This window comes from Clupea harengus, chromosome 19 (assembly GCF_900700415.2).
Source record: "Clupea harengus chromosome 19, Ch_v2.0.2, whole genome shotgun sequence".
In the NCBI taxonomy this organism is placed as follows: domain Eukaryota; kingdom Metazoa; phylum Chordata; class Actinopteri; order Clupeiformes; family Clupeidae; genus Clupea; species Clupea harengus.
Window position 1 is genome coordinate 15,198,480 of NC_045170.1, and position 16,503 is coordinate 15,214,982.

The 16,503-nt window shown below is 42.5% G+C and overlaps 2 protein-coding genes across 2 annotated transcripts; both read left to right on the forward strand.

Moving 5' to 3' along the window:
- The first annotated feature begins 115 nt into the window (after positions 1 to 115).
- Positions 116 to 8,040, forward strand: txlna (taxilin alpha). The gene is made up of 12 exons (XM_031586465.1): positions 116 to 226; positions 969 to 1,154; positions 1,856 to 2,131; positions 2,406 to 2,497; positions 3,577 to 3,747; positions 4,008 to 4,202; positions 4,578 to 4,697; positions 4,811 to 4,885; positions 5,128 to 5,220; positions 5,435 to 5,530; positions 5,891 to 6,060; positions 6,151 to 8,040. Exons 2-12 carry the CDS (start codon positions 977 to 979, stop codon positions 6,299 to 6,301), a joined length of 1,617 nt encoding a protein of 538 aa, XP_031442325.1. The 5' UTR covers positions 116 to 226; positions 969 to 976; the 3' UTR covers positions 6,302 to 8,040.
- Positions 8,041 to 8,238: 198 nt separating this feature from the next.
- eif3i (eukaryotic translation initiation factor 3, subunit I) lies at positions 8,239 to 15,879 on the forward strand. The gene is made up of 11 exons (XM_012818274.3): positions 8,239 to 8,386; positions 9,008 to 9,100; positions 9,209 to 9,296; positions 10,354 to 10,419; positions 10,573 to 10,722; positions 12,463 to 12,590; positions 12,717 to 12,827; positions 14,051 to 14,140; positions 14,255 to 14,328; positions 15,178 to 15,270; positions 15,545 to 15,879. The coding sequence occupies exons 1-11, from the start codon at positions 8,384 to 8,386 to the stop codon at positions 15,624 to 15,626; spliced, it is 978 nt and encodes a 325-aa protein (XP_012673728.1). The 5' UTR covers positions 8,239 to 8,383; the 3' UTR covers positions 15,627 to 15,879.
- The last annotated feature ends 624 nt before the right edge of the window (positions 15,880 to 16,503 follow it).

The following is a 16,503-nucleotide window of genomic DNA, read 5'->3' on the forward strand; positions in this document are numbered from 1 at the left end:
TTATTTTTTTGTTTGTTAGGTTTTTTTTATCATAAAAGTAAAATGTGTATAAACTAAAAAACAGCATCTCCCATAGAGCAACATCATTTTTATAGTCTAAGTAACTTCCGTCGTAGTCATCCAATCAAAGTTCTTTCGGTCTCTGGTATTTCCTGTGTCAGTTGGCAAAAAGGAAAAGCAGCATCGGTCAGTTAAAGTGAATTTGTTGGATCTGGCAGATATTCTGGTAAATAATTATACTTTCTCTTCATGGACACATGAAATATATGTAACCACCTAGCCTATAAAGTCTGTACATGTATTTATATTCCGCATGTTAATGAATGTCACGGTTCCACCTACTCAATGCCTGTTGCTAGCAAATGAGCTAAATGTTAGTTGGCTAGCTAAGCATCTTGCTACTGGCCATTAAGGGAAAGCCTGGCTTGTACGTAAGCCACTTCATATTTGATTAAACATAATGCTTTGGCTGTGCATCTGTCGGGGACAGCAAGTTGCACTTGACGTTACCATTTCCGTACATTAACCTTACGGAGCAAAGCTAGATAGCTAGCTTGTTATATTCTAAGTTGACCTGCTCCGAGTTCTTCGGGTATTCTAGCAGCGAACGTTAGCGGGCTCAGGTTATTTTTGTCGTGAGCTAACCAAATAAGTATAAGCTTGCTGGTCAGTAAGCTGTTGGCTCATGTCACAACAACGTGAAAACTGATACTTAATCGTTTCCCATATTAAACATTTCCAATACACCCTTCATGATCAGTGGAGTTAAGTTACATGGTTTATGAAGGGGCTTTCAGTTAAGTTTCTTTTCAGTTGAAGCTAATGCTACGTTTTTATTTTAACAGGTCAACCTTAACTATTTGGAATAAACGTTACGTTGGACAGTTTTTGTGGAATTGTACCGATGTGCTGACGGACTTTTGAGTTTGGCTTGGTGTTGTTGCCATGTTAACGACATGTTTTTACAGGCTTAGGGATGAAGAGACAGGACACCGACGAGCAGGAAACGACGATGGAGAACCCCTCTGGAGCTCCACCCAACCCGAGGGACACAGCAGATAGTACAGAATCCGCCGAAACCCCCGGGAGTCCGCAGGCAGAAAAATCCCAGCCGGCCGAAACTCCACCCCTCGACGCCAGTTCTAACGATGGTTGTAAGTAACCAAGAAACAGTAGGCCAACACTGGGTCGCATAGGTATGCAGGTCTATACTGGCCTAACGGCAGCTAGTATTTTATTGTTGCAGTGTCCTAGAATGAGTGCAGAAGTTACAGTTGTCAGGAGGCGACTCTGAAGGATGGACTTTAAGCACATTGCAAACTAGGTTATTTATTATTTCATATTATTTAGTATATTTAGCTGTTGGTTGTTCTGTTGGTGTATCAATGCGTTTTTCGTCAGGAAGGGTCCCTTGGTTAAACCAGTTCTTACAAGTTGATAAATGTTAAATCTATGTATAGAACTAGGACACACAGATAGCCTTGGTGGGGGTGTTCTGAATGATTAAACATGAGTGTTGGTGTAATTCACTTAAGCAGCTATTTAATGTGTCCTTACATTTCTATGAATGTCTTGATGTTACAAGTTGGGTTCTTTGCTGTTTTTTCGACCTGTTGATAAGCAATTTCTAGTATTATGTAGTGAACCTAAATGCAGTGATACATTGGCAAATAATTGACAGCATGAATTGATGGCTTCTTACCCAATAACAAACTTATGACCGTTCTGTAACAAAACACATGGTCTCCATTCTGGGTCCTTAGATGAAACAGAAAAGGTATAGAATTTTGCTCTAAATCCTGACCAAGTAGTATTCAATGGTCATTTGTCACAAGACTCTTCCTCCTCCTCTCAGTGGGCGAGGCGGGCGCACTGGTCTCCACCTGTGACATGGCCGAGGAGCTGAGCCGGCAGCTGGAAGACATCCTCAGCACCTACTGCCATCAGGACGCCGCAGAGGACACGCCCGTGCTCAACGGCCAATCAGACGGCCTGGAGGTGAACGGCCTGGCCGAGAAGGAGGACGGCAAGCCAGAGGTGGTCAAAGTGAATGGCGGTGTTGGTGGCGGCGGCGGCAGCAGAGGGAGCGAGCAGAAGAAGATGCAGGACAAGAAGAAAGTGAAAGGACTTGGTGAGCTGCAGGGGTGGAGTGCTCTTATACGTGGAACAACTTCTCCTCAGTGGTCCCACTGCATGTTGGTTCAGTGGATGGAGGTTGTGTGATTTGGCCAGATGCATGGGGAAAACTACTCCGATGTGTCTCCCTTCAGTGTGGCCAATGCTCTGTGGTTCAGTGTTAATTGCATTAAGTGCTTGAAATTGAACTCTCCAAAGTGTACTGCTCATGCTGCCCAGTCTGTCTGAATACTAATGTGTGTGTGTGTGTGTGTGTGCGCGTGCTGCAGGAAAAGAGATAACACTTCTGATGCAGACTCTTAACACGCTGAGCACACCAGAGGAGAAACTGTCAGGCCTGTGTAAGAAGTATGCTGAACTGGTGAGTCAAACAGGCTCTTATTCTTACAAGGCTCTGACTGTGCCCACCATGACACCAAATCAGGGGTTGGTGTCTGCCTCAGACGGCAGGCCTGTGTTTTAGGCATGTGTGGCTCGCTTGGCTTGTTTGCGGGATGTAAGAAAAAGAAGAAGCCCCCTTCAACAAACTAAAACCTATTAGTTTGAATACTTTGGGGTTTTTGGCTTGTGTGCCATTTCTGTAGTCCTACACACACACACACACACACACACACACAAACATCACTGCCTTGATATACTTTCAGATCCTGCAGAGATGCTTAGTTTCCTAATGCATCATACACAAATAATTCCACACCCTGGCGTGTGGAAATTGCATGCAGAAGCCCTAGGAGCAAAGCACTACGTGGATCCACCATAGGCCGTCAAGAGCTGATGACCTCTGCTCCCCGTGTCCGTCCGTGCTTGACGGGCAGAGGGGAGTGTGTGTCGGACTGCCGTCAGCAGGGAGAAACTTGGCAGCGGGTCAGTTCAGTATCAGATTTGGCAGGGGCTGCTGCAGCAGCAGTAGCTAATGGAGCTGAGGGAAGTTGGAGGCACAGTAGTTCTGCAGGGACGGCTTAACAGTGTGTGGAAACAATAGCGGGAAAGGGCAGTGTGCTCCAAAAACACACGCTAATCCTGCTATAGGCCTCATCTAGCAGGCTAATTACGAAAATTAAACAGGAAGCAAACAAACAGTGGAAATGTTCAGATATTGACTAACACAAATTAATCGGCTTACATCAAGTCACGTTTATATAAACACCTATAGATTAAATGGGTTGCATGTGTTGATAAAGCTTATCATTATTGTTATTACCAGGAGGGTTTTTGGTTAAATGGATTATATGTTGGCGATATCAGTAGTGAAAATCTATCTGACAGGGAACATTCTGCTGTTGTGTGACACCATTAGTATTTCACTGACATTGATGAGCTGTTCACAGACTTAAAAATGTGAAGTGTATGGAGGAGGAGAAGCCATTAACAGGGAACTTAGATGGTCCGCTCGAGCACGTCTTACTCTTCTCTCTGAAATGTGCTCATGTGGTCCGGCAGCTGGAGGAGCACCGCACCTCCCAGAAGCAGATGCGCGTGCTGCAGAAGAAGCAGAACCAGCTGATCCAGGAGAAGGACCACCTGAGGAACGAGCACAGCAAGGCCATCCTGGCCCGCAGCAAGCTGGAGAGCCTGTGCCGGGAGCTGCAGAGACACAACCGCACGCTCAAGGTGGGCTCTAAAGTTAGGCCAGATCCTGCACTCATTGCAACAGGAAGGATCACGAGAGTAGTTTAATAAAAAAATACTAAAAAGTTTACATAATTTAACATCTGCACTACCTCAGTTCATCATACATGTTGGAAATATGCATACATCACTCACAGTACAGCTACATACTTTATAAACCCCATCACATCGCACAATGGTGATGCTGTATATTGAGTGGACTACTGCAGCCGTAGCATTTGCAATTTGACCTCCCCTCGCAGGAGAGCGGTGTTCAGCGCGCACGGGCCGAAGAGGAGATGAGGAAGGAGGTGACGTCCCACTTCCAGGTGACGCTCAACGACATCCAGGCGCAGATGGAGCAGCACAACGAGAACAACGCCACACTGCGCAAGGAGAACATGGAGCTGGCCGAGAAACTCAAGAAGCTCATCGAGCAGTATGAGCTCAGAGAGGAGGTGAGATGCTAGCTCGCAGCTTGTGAGTGTGTGTTTGCGTGAGTGTGTGTTTGTGAGTCTGTGTTTGCATGTGTGTGTGAGTGAGAAATCGAAATCTGCAGGTTATATACAACATGTGTGGTTCTCTGCTGCGTTTTGGAATTTGTATAGATCGGTCGTTAACAGTTTAGGATTGAACTGAGTGTATCATTTCTGTGGAAGGTCTTTTAGTGTGATTGGGGAGGTGTACCCAGGTGGTTTTATTTTAAAAACACATGCTTGGGTGAATCTAAACCACAATTTTCAAAATGGCTTATGCATGCAAAAAACAACATATGGTCATCATCAACTAATTAAATGAGAGAAAAATGTCCAACCGTCTTCATTCTTTTGCAGCATATAGACAAAGTGTTCAAGCACAAAGACCTGCAACAGCAGCTGGTAGACGCTAAACTCCGACAGGCCCAGGAGCTGCTCAACGACTCCGAGGACCGCCACAAGAAGGAAAAGGAGTTTGTACGTTTTTCACGCCAGACATCTCTCTAGATCTCAAGTGTAGTTACATTTCTAATGTGTCTGTCTGACCTGTCTCACTAGCTTGTTTCATTGCTTGGCTTTTATCTCCGTAGCTCCTGAAAGAGGCCATGGAGTCTCAGAGAATGTATGAGCTGATGAAGCAACAAGAAGAGCACTTAAGGGAGCAGGTAAGGCCGCAGCTTCCCCTTCCGACACTGAACAACTCCCTAGACAAGTAATACAAGCTACAAGGGAAGAATGGAAGTTTTGTGTCTCTTTGTGAGCTGAGCACTCGCTTCTGTGTTTTAACAGTTGTTACTCTTGTCCAGGAAAGAGATTTGGTTCTGCTTGGAAGGTTTTTTTTTTTTTTAATGTTCCTTTCTAACATCTAATGTTTTAAATATGCTCCATATTTTCTCTCCCTTTCCAGTTGTCATTATACACAGAGAAGTTTGCGGAGTTTCAGAATACGCTTTCCAAGAGCAACGAGGTGTTCACAACTTTCAAACAGGAAATGGAGAAGGTATGTATCCTACTCCTGTAAGGAGTGCGAGGGTAGAAGTCCTAACTCGATATAAACATGGTGTTTATTTGAGGTGGTTATTCTGTTAGTGTGCTGCAATGTCAAATCCATTCAGGAAAACAGGGACGTTATTGATTTATAAATTACATCTCTTACCCTGCCGAGTCCCGAGTGCTCATTAAGCTCCTGTTTAATCTATCCACCTTGGCCACAGATGACAAAGAAGATTAAGAAGCTGGAGAAGGAGACGACGATGTACAGGTCACGCTGGGAGAGCAGCAACACAGCCCTGCTGGTGATGGCAGAAGAGGTAAACGCTCGTCAGGGGCCACAGAGCCGCCTGAAGGTCACGAACACGCAGAGGGTAATGCGTCACAGTCAGTGTCCGCTTCTAGAGAGGAGCTGTCGAGAAGAGAACAGAAGGGAAATGGTTGCCTCATTAATGAAATTATAAAGGCATGACAAAAAGATAATGAGTTCTTCTGTTCTATGGTTTGTTTGCCAGTATCAGTTATGTATTTATTTATTTATTTGCATACTTACAAGTAGTAAAAGTAGTGTCACTGGCTATGAAAATTATTGGAAATGTAATAGACACCGTTGTAGATATTGGATGATCATTGCAGTGCCAGTAGATCTGAAGGCTGTGGTGGTGTCTGTGTCCCTGTAGAAAACCCTGCAGGATAGGGAGCTGGAGGGCCTGCAGCAGAAGGTGCAGCGGCTGGAGAAGCTCTGCCGGGCGCTGCAGATTGAGCGCAACGAGCTCAGCAAGAAGATCCAGGAGCTCAGCAGCAGCAGCAGCAGCAGCAGCAGCAGCGACGGCAGTGGCCCCCCAGAGGCATCAGGAGGAGGAGGAGGAGGAGGAGGAGGAGGAGGAGGAGGAGGAGAGGGGGCCACTGAGGAGCAAGAGCAGGCCTTGCAGCCACACCTCACAGACTCTGAGGAGGTCAGCCCCTCCCTCTCCGAGACCTCCCAGCCAGAGACTGTGGCCAGCCCTCCCTGCTCTGCCTCCTGTCACTGTGGGCCTGACCTGGGGGCCGAGGTGCAGAGGGAGGTGTGTGCGCTCACCGCACAGGATTGAGCCCCTCCGTCTTGGGCCCCAGAGTCTGTTTGCAAGCCCTCTCCTCCCCCTTCTCTCTTTCCCCATCTGCCTCCACCACCACCACCACCACCATTACCTTCCTCCACCAGCTGTCCAGGTGTGCTCTGTCTGTGTGGCGGTCTCCTCTCAAGAGTGGGCTGTCGTCAGGGAAGATTGTGCCTTCCAAGGTGGTTCTGAACTCTGCGCCTTTCTCACTTTTGTTTATTTGACCTCTGCATTTATAAGCCTGTTTGTTATTTGGTTGGTCTGTCTGTTTCTGCTCTCTCTCTCTCTTTCTCTCTCTCTTTCTTTCCAAGTCCATTCCATTTGGGCAGTGAGCCCGTCATTAAAAGTGAGCTCGGTATCGAGCGTCTGAAGGGGCACCGAAAAGTTGCTGCTGCTTAAGAATGCTATACCTTTATTGAAGATGGAGCTGAAATTATTGTGCGTGTGCGTGTGTGTGTGTGTGTGCGTGTGTGTGTGTGTGTGTTTACTGCTACATTTGTCTTTGGATTATATTTTCGGTTGACAAACTAAGGTGGAGGTTTGGCCAGTTTTATCGCTTGAGACCAGCCTTGAAAGTCTTCAAACGTGAGGGCAGTGCACCCAGGCAGTGCAGTGGCCTCTTCTGGGTTTAGTTTCAGTCTGTCGCCTTAACTTATGTATTCATTTACACCATATTTTAAATTATACATTGTTTATAATATTAAACATTTATTCCAGAATGATTACAGCAGGGTGTAGTTTTCACACTTTCTCCCCCTTCCATTCATATTGTTTATGTAACTTGAGTTTTGTTGCATAGTCAAAATGCCAGTATCTTTAATACAAGAAGTTTACTTTCAATTGGTTTATTATCTATTTCAATTATATATTGTGTCTTAGCTGATCCTTACTATGGCATTTTGCTTCTTATAATTCCGTTGTCTTACTGACAAACATTTCACTTGAATGTGATCATGACCACTGAAAAATACAAGAGCAGCTCAGTCTTTGATGGGCAGAGGATTAATCTTGAATTTAATGTTCATACAGCATACCAATGTTTTTGGTGTGTTGGTCATCTGAATGAATACACTGCTTCAAATGTTTGTCATTTCCAAGTTATCACCCAACTCCTTCCTTCTGTATTCAAGAAGGTAAAATAAATTGACAACAGATCATTCCTATGCAATAGCAGCCTCCGGTCTGTTCAGATGCCTTTGTTTGGTTTCTGTTCCAGCACGACAGTAAAACTATCCCCCTCTTATGATGGAAGGAACTTATAGTGTCACTTTCTTTTGTGTTCTCCACAAGCTGATGGATTTTCCTTTGCATTTTCTTTTTTTGGCTTTTGATAAAGAATATTCTCCCCCTTGCTGGTATTAAGTCTAATTTTTTTTTACTATCCCATATTGTCAGGAAAGAAGATATTTGACCATATACTACTTTGTCCAGTGGTAAGAAAAGTGTAGCATGGGGTTATTGAGCAATTCATATTTAAGTCTTCCATTTGTCTCCATGTATTGTGGACTAAGAACAGAGCTTGATTTCTGAGAACCAGTTTGGTGCAACAAAAGCAAACCACACTTGCCGGTTGTCTTTCATGGCAAAAGTAAGATTTCTTTCATTCCTTTGCACTACTGTTGGACCTACTTAATGTATTGAATAGGTACCATGTCATGGCGCCTTTATTCTTATTTTTTTTTTCTTTTTCATGCCCTGTATAAATAATTTGCAAATTAAAAATATTCATAATGTCCCAGAGTATTGTGGATTAATGAATCTTTCTGTGAATAACAAAACACAGGTTTTCGACAATCTGTGTGATTGTAACACGTTCCAGACACAAGGAGAGGCCTTTGCTGAATTATTAAGATTTTTTTAATGTGAATGTATTAATCGTAACACAGCTGAAACCTCTAGTCTGACAGTAGGAACACTTGCTTTGAGCAATATGAGTTACACGGATGTATTATAGTAACACAGGAAGTGAAGAATTCCCTTTCCGCCTCTTAACCGGGCGCAGTTTACACGCGTGCTGATTTCTTTGTAACAAATCGTCATAAAGTCATCAAATCATAGGTTATAAACTCCGAAATTATGGTAAGTAGATGCTTCATGTACTCTAAATGAGTATAGATGTACGATTTCCTGATTTTGTTTAATATATTAAGTACTTGCTGGCTAATTACCTAACATGCTAGCTGTCCAGTTGTGTCCAGAGCCCGTCTACGGATTTTGAGATTCTCTGCTATCTGTTAAAATAGCGAACGACATTGCTTTGATTATTAGCGATTAAAGTAGCATATACGAATATTTCACGCACTGCCTGAAGGTCTTTGTATCGACCTTGATTTCAGCGTTTTGTTATGAATCACCACTACATTCGTCGTACATAGAACAACGGAATTGCCAGTTTACGTTAGTCAGCAGATGGCATAGCGGCAATGATCAATCTTGGACGAACTGAATTCTTTCCCAAATAACCTCTGTCATCACGTGATGTGCATTTATTGTATTATGTTAATTGTAAGCCTGTATGCATATTGACCCAGTGCATGGTGTATGACAACGTGTTGTACCCATCCCTGGTTGAATTGTTGTATTGAATGTATATGCTCATACTGCAGAATGAGATATGTACGCATATCATGAGTAATGTGAGGCATTGGCCATTCTGTGAGACTGAACCTTTCTATAACTCTGCTTTTCTGTCCTCTACAGAAACCCATTCTGCTACAGGGCCATGAAAGGGCCGTCACACAAATCAGATACAACAGGGAGGGCGACCTATTGTTTACTGTTGCCAAGGACCCTGTAAGTTAAATGACCTACATTGGAATTAGGATTGACTAACTACATTTTGAGCATGCATAACAAGCAACATGGATGTTCGGAAAATGCTCAAATGTTTCCTTTGTTCAGGTGGCAAACGTGTGGTATTCTGTCAACGGAGAGAGACTCGGCACGTACACTGGACACACTGGTGCTGTCTGGTGTGTAGATTGTGACTGTATCCTTTTCAAAATAAATAAATACCAGTATACTGCAGCCACAGTGATATTAAAAGTGATATCTTTTAAAAGTTTTAAGTGTTTCTCAAAGTCAAGGGTGCTTCCTTGGTAGGATGGGTCCTTCAGAGGCTAGACAAGAGTCCTTCCTAGCATTCGGAGAACAAATACTAGTACAGTCTAGCAAGCGAAAAGGGCCTGCCTTCAGGTTCCGTGCTTCATAATTTATTTTTTTTTTTTTTTTAAGCACCGTATCAGCTTCATATCACTCTTGTTCCTTTACTAACCTTTTACTTGCCTAGTGTTAGTGACACCTGCTGTGTAGAGCTCGACCAAAAGCTAACAAATGTCAAGTGAATCCAGAACATCACCACAAATGTCTTTTCAAGCCAGGAAGTAACCCAGGGATTAGAGCAGGGCTGCAGGATGTAGGAATTGTACTACCAGGGGATAGGTATCTGATTTATATAGACATGCAGTCTACTTCGATTTAGGCTAGTGCATCATTTTGGTACGCAATGTTATCAGTTGGCCTTAACCATAGTTTACAGTACAACAGGTACCAGGAACTGTCCCTATTGATAAAAACATTGGATATTTTGATGATGTATTGACCGCTTAACTAGAAATGTTCAGAAATCTGGTCATGTGAAGTTATATTCTTTACTCATCTAAGTAACAAAATCTTACATTTGATGGCAAATGCAATGTTGATTGTATTAATAGCCTATTGTTAATAATAGCATATTGATATTTGCGCCGATTTGACTTAGTTATTGATATCCTTAAGGGGCATTTTTGCATCATTGTATGGTCTGGATATTGACGTTCCTGTTTCCAGATGTTTTAGCAGCGTATCTGCTGTTTAAAAAAAAAAAAACCTGGGTTCAGCCATCACGTTCAACTTAGAGCACATCTGCGTGTTAAACTCATAAATTGCCACTTCAAGTAATACAGTTCTAAAGCCCAGCTACACTAGGCAAATACTAACCGACAGAGCAATTTCCCCTTAAAGTCTAGTGTGTCTAGTGTCTTTGTTGTCCTTAATAATCGTCACAGGGGACACCAAGCATGTGTTGACTGGATCTGCGGACAACAGTTGCAGACTGTGGGATTGTCAGACAGGTAAATGGAAAAAGCCTCATGAAGTCATCTGGTTAAGGTCGTTGTGAAATGTGTCGGTTAAATGACAATGCACTGATGCACAGCTCAATTAAATGTTATGAACTGTTTTAATGTTTTGTAGGTGTTACTGACAGTGCTAATGTTTCTTTCCAGGGAAGCAGCTTGCCCTGCTGGAGACGAGTTCTGCTGTGAGGACTTGTGGCTTTGACTTCAGTGGGAACATCATCATGTTCTCTACTGACAAACAGATGGGCTACCAGTGTTTCCTGAACTTCTTTGACCTCAGGGACCCACAGCAGATTGGTAGGTTCTACACTGCACACATCAGCATACTTATTCTTTGCATTTTACCCAGCATACTCAAAAATCATACTCCTCAGGTCTTACAAGTTTGAGTTTGTTCTTGGGTTGTATTGATGTTTCTTCTTATAAGAAGGATAATTAGCTACATATAGCTAATGTTAATGTCACACACATTATATACAGTGCATTCAGAAAGTATTCAGAACCTTTCACATTTTGTTATGTTGCAGCCTTATGCTAAAATCTTTTAAATATTTGTTATCCCTTATCAATCTGCCCTCAGTACCCCATAATGACAAAGCGAAAAACCGGTTTTTAGGACATTTTGAAGATTTATTTAAAAGAAAAAAAACTGAAATCACATTGGTGTAACTATTCAGATCCTTTACTTAGTACTTATCTGAAGCAACTTTGGCAGTGATTACACCTCCTCTAGACATGACGTTTAGAATTGAGGCCATTCTTTAAATCTAAAAGAGATTTTGAAAGTTTATAAAAAGTATTCTTCTTGCATCATTACAATTCTCACAGCTAATTAATATATGATACACCATTTCAGGGATCAATCTGAGATGAGTAAACATGACTTATTGAAATCTGTTCCAGTACAAGTATTGTACGATACCCTCTACTACCTTACTTCTTTTTTCGGCTCCTCTTGAATTAAAGATTCTTTGGCAATCCTATCCACTACTTCCTTTCTATCCTTTGTGACCTACTATCCATCAAATATTAACCTCACATCCTAAGTGATAGGTGATACGAACTTAGAGGGCATCCACACGACAACGGTGATAACAGAGTTTTGTTTCATTTTGGCCACAAACGGCGCTTACGGGGCATTTTTGAAACGCAGTCTTTATGTTGCCGTGTGGATGGAAAATGCTATTTTTCAAAATGCTGACGGCATGGCCCGAACTTAATTCAATCTCCTTTTATTCAAAGCCTCTACCACGTCCTCAGTGGCAATGACTAGAAAATCTATTTTTGATTGTTAGACGAATCATTATTGTTGTTAGTTTGTTCTATTTCTGCGAGGAAAACGCTAACTCGGGATAAGTGGTAAATGTCCTAATAAAGAGCCCCATGGCATAATTCTTCTAGCAAAACAAAGCCATAGAGATCATTTTATTAGGAGGTTTACCATTTACTCTGAGTTAACTAAGCCAGGTTTGTCACTAAACCACGTTCTTGGTCCCCTGGTCTCGCATTAGATGTTCGTTCGTTCACTGGTGTGCATTGTCCGTTGTGAGACCTTATATAGTGTGCTTTTCCAAATCATGCTCCTTGTTTTATACATTTACAAAAAAAATACCGTTTCCACTTTGTCGCTATGGGTCAATGAGTGAAAATTGATGAGAACTAAAAATGAATTTAAATGATTTTAGCATAAGGGTTCCACCTAACAAAATATAAAAAAGTAAAGGGGTCTGAATACTTTTTGAATGCACTGTGTGTGTGTGTATATACTCCTGCATCTAATCAAATAGCATTTATTGTCACTTGTCAAACAACTAAATACAGTTTTAAGTCTTTTTCAGACACATTTACTGCATCCTAAATATTTGTACCCAGCCTTTGCTGTCGCTTTACCACATTTCCGCTAATAAATGTATTTTCTGTATTGCCGACACAATCACAGTTTCACAGCTAAGCTGGCTGCTATGAATGTCCTTGGGAGTGAGTTGTGTGTTTCATATGGACGTCTGAGCCTCTAACACTCTCTGGTATCTTCTTCAGAGGACAACCAACCCTACTCTCAGGTGCCTTGCAACGAATCAAAGATCACCAGCGCGGTGTGGGGACCTCTGGGGGAGTATGTCATTGCCGGCCATGAGAGTGGCGAGATCCACCAGTACAGCGCTAAGGTACTGACTGTCTTTCATGTCTGTAATACATTTATCGGTATGATTTGTTGTTAGCTGTGATACTTTTGGGGGAGAATTAAAGATGGATATTCATTTTTGTGTTTGTGTGTGCGCGTGCTTGCACAGTCTGGGGAGATCCTGAAGACGGTGAAGGAGCACTCGAAGCAGATCAATGACATTCAGTCATCGGTCGATCTCACCATGGTCATCACCGCCTCCAAAGACTGCACCGCTAAGGTACAGAACCACCCTTCACACAGGATGTACTGAATCCACATGACTTTTATGTCATAAGTCATAGGGGAGGGGGGAGGGGTGAAGTGTTTTCCTGTTGGGGTGAGGTAGCGGTAAGGCAATTGGGGTACTTGTTTCCTATTGGCCTGTGTGTTGCAAGGACCATACACTGCTTTCATCAGTGCTTAAAGGTGAAATCTGTGAAATCAGCTAATTGCTCCTCACAGTCCTCTAACTGTCCATTCAGTGTTGGCGCAGTGTGTACACAGTCCTCTGTAAATGAGAAACAAACAGTGGCTCGTACCGAGCCATAAACAATCCCAGCCAATCAACACGGTGCTTCAGGTGCATAGAGGGGAGGGGTTTAATTTGATTGGCTGTTGAACTAAAAAATATCAACAACCTTTGGCGAAACTGAATCGTGGACTTTGCCTTGAACTGTACTGTTGTTTTCTAGGCAAGTGATTAGCTCATTAAGTTTAGACAAAGAAACTGATGCTTTAATTATGAAGTTTTAGTCTGTTAAAACTCACTCAGACATGGAGTAGGTGACTTCCCGTTGTGTCCATGAATGCACCAGCCTCTTGTAGATTTTCATGACTTCTGAAATGAACACAATCAAATGATCGCTTCCATAGGAGCAGGAGGTGAAACCGATGATGGTGGATCGCTGTATGGCTAGGATGATGTGCTCAACGAACATTTGAATAATTCTTTGAAAATACTAGTTGCTGACAGCAGGTTTTCAGTCAGGCAGTGTTGGGTCCAAGCATTTTGTCTCTACACTTCTGAAAACCTTTTCAGCATTTTTCCTAGAGGACTTTTCGCGGTAAATGTTGAGTATAGTGAGAGAATGGAGAGAGTTTGCTTCACAAAGTTAAAATCCATATATTCACATCCATTCTTAGTCAGTTAGATTCTCTGCAAACGCATTTCTAAATGATTGAGCACGGTAGGCCTAACACACTTAACCATCTTCCCTGTCTGTCTCGTGTTAATAGTGCTTTATTTCTCCTTTCTGGGGTGTCTAAATTGTACGTTTGAACTGTTTTTCGTTTCCTGACATTCCCAAAGCAACAAGGTACAGTGGTCTAAGAGACACTTACACTGAAGGGTAGTTCAATGAAAATATTCCTAATCCCAGACATACAGAAACTCTATTCACACTCAAAGGGAACTCTGTACTATTCTCAGAAAAAAAAAAAATGTTGCATTTCCGCCCGCAGCTTTTTGACTCCTCGACGCTCGACCACATCAAGTCCTTCAAGACTGAGAGGCCCGTCAACTCGGCCGCCATTTCTCCCATCTGTGACCACGTAAGGCCAACAGCACTCCTTAGCCAGCCCAGGTTGGATTATGTTTGTGAGTGAGTGGGTTTGTGAGTGACATACCTGACGTGTGTGTGTTTCTCTTTCTCTCAATGTGTGCAGGTGGTCATGGGTGGTGGTCAGGAGGCCATGGAGGTCACGACCACCTCCACGAGGATCGGCAAGTTCGAGGCCAGGTGAGCTCTCGGCTGTATTAGTCTATCAATAATAAAACTGTTTTTAAAGGCCCTCAGTCACTTTAAAGCGGGTATATTAATGATAAGTAATGTAGGTGTTGAGACATCAGACATAGCAGAAAAGAAGAAAAATCCTGATGTTCCATATTGTAAATAATTAAAAGGCGTACATATGGGAGCTAGATATTGTGGTATGAGTAAACGTAAGGAGAAAAAAAGATGTGTTGAGAACCCTGTTTTTACCTGGGTTTTTTTTTAGGTGAAGCTTTACATAATAGGAGCTGACACTGGTTTGTACATTCCTTAATAGGGGAAATTCACCAAGCCAGTGACCCATTAAATTGGCTGGCCATAGAATTATCATCTTGGTGTGATAATACTACAAAATATTGATTGCTTCTCACTCGAGGAGTCCAGTCTGGTTCGTGTCAGAGTCAAGCTTGCTCGGGGGGAATTCATCCACATACTTTCCTTTCCCTCAGGGACCTTCTGAGCTCTAGTCATTAAACAGAACATGACCTTAAGTGACCTATAAGGCTTCACTCTGGCTTAACTGCCTCGTCCTAGGTTTTTGTTGGCACTTTCTTTTCATAACAATCAGATGGCAGATTCTTCAGAACTACGAAAGATGTAGTCTCTTGGTTTATAATCTCGGTCATATTTAGCTCCAGCTACCCTGCACAGACCTGTAGTTTCTCAGTTGAATTGCATGAATGAATGAACATTATGAATTGATTTGAAATAGTTTTCATTTTACACTCTAAACCCCTTGACCAGGATGGTTCCAATTGCCAGTACTTCAGTGAAATCCTGAGGAGATAATTATTTCCTGTTCTTGCCACCTTCTAGGTTCTTCCATGCAGCCTATGAGGAGGAGTTTGGCAGGGTAAAGGGACATTTCGGGCCCATCAACTGCGTGGCATTCCACCCTGACGGAAAAAGGTAATGAAAACCCTGCTGGCACAGCAGTCCTCTGTTAACATCATTCAGATATTAAGAGCTTCTATCAATCACTTCCATCGGACATTTTTCGTTCATATACTACTATCAGCTACCTATTCTGTTTCCTTGGAATGATCTATTTCTCATAATAGAAAGTAATTTACTTTGGATTCACCAGATTATTATAATGTGAAAACGGGTAAATGGCCAACAGCATACGTTGTTGTGTTGAGTGAAGCGTCTCAACAGTTCTTGTCCATCATCTGTGTTTCAGTTACGCCAGTGGAGGAGAGGACGGATACACCAGAATTCACTACTTCGACCCCCATTACTTTGACTTTGAGTTGGAGGCATAGATGGTGGCAGCAGCAGCAGCAGCAGCAGCAGCAGCAGCAGCAGCAGCAGCAACAACAGCATTCCTGACTATCTGAGCGTTGACCACAGATGAGTCGTATGGCTACGTGTCAACACCACACTGCTAAGCAGCCCCAACCATCGGCTGCACTAATGCATTTCTGGTTTTTGTATGCTTGGTTTTACATCAATACTTCACTCGCTATAGGGTCTGTTAAATTAATGGATATCTCAAATAAACTTGGTTATAACGCAGTGTTTTGGTGGTGGATATGCCCTTTAATCTAACATGCTAATTCCAACAATATTCAGCACTTGGTATCACAAACCAATCAATCAATTTGATTGTACACTGTCCCTCAAATTATTCATGAACATTAAAATGTAAATGCACCCAATTATAGCCAAAGGCTAGTTTCCATTGGCAGTCCCCCTGCCAGAGTGAAAAAAGGCATTTACGTATATATATCAAACATAACATTGACAATATATCATAAATAAAATCCGAATACACAAGCTCCACTTAGTCCTTAACCATGGGTAGAAGGGAAAGAATGGGTATACAAACAATTGGTAAACAAAAATAATTCTACTGCTTACCCACTAATGATCACATTTTTGGTTATTTATCAACCATGTTTTGAGATTTCTTTTAAAGCAGTTGAATGAGGTTAATTCTCTAATGTTCTGTGGGAGATGGTTCCATTCCCGGACTGACCCAATGTGCATTTGTTACTGTTATTAAAAAAAAACTTAAATGACTGTCATGCGGCACCAACTGTTAACAAACTTAAAAGGGTAGGGGAGTCTGTGATCCTGAACCAATACACTTTGTCAAATTCAGCTAATTACTCCTTGCGGTCCTCAAACTGTGCATCC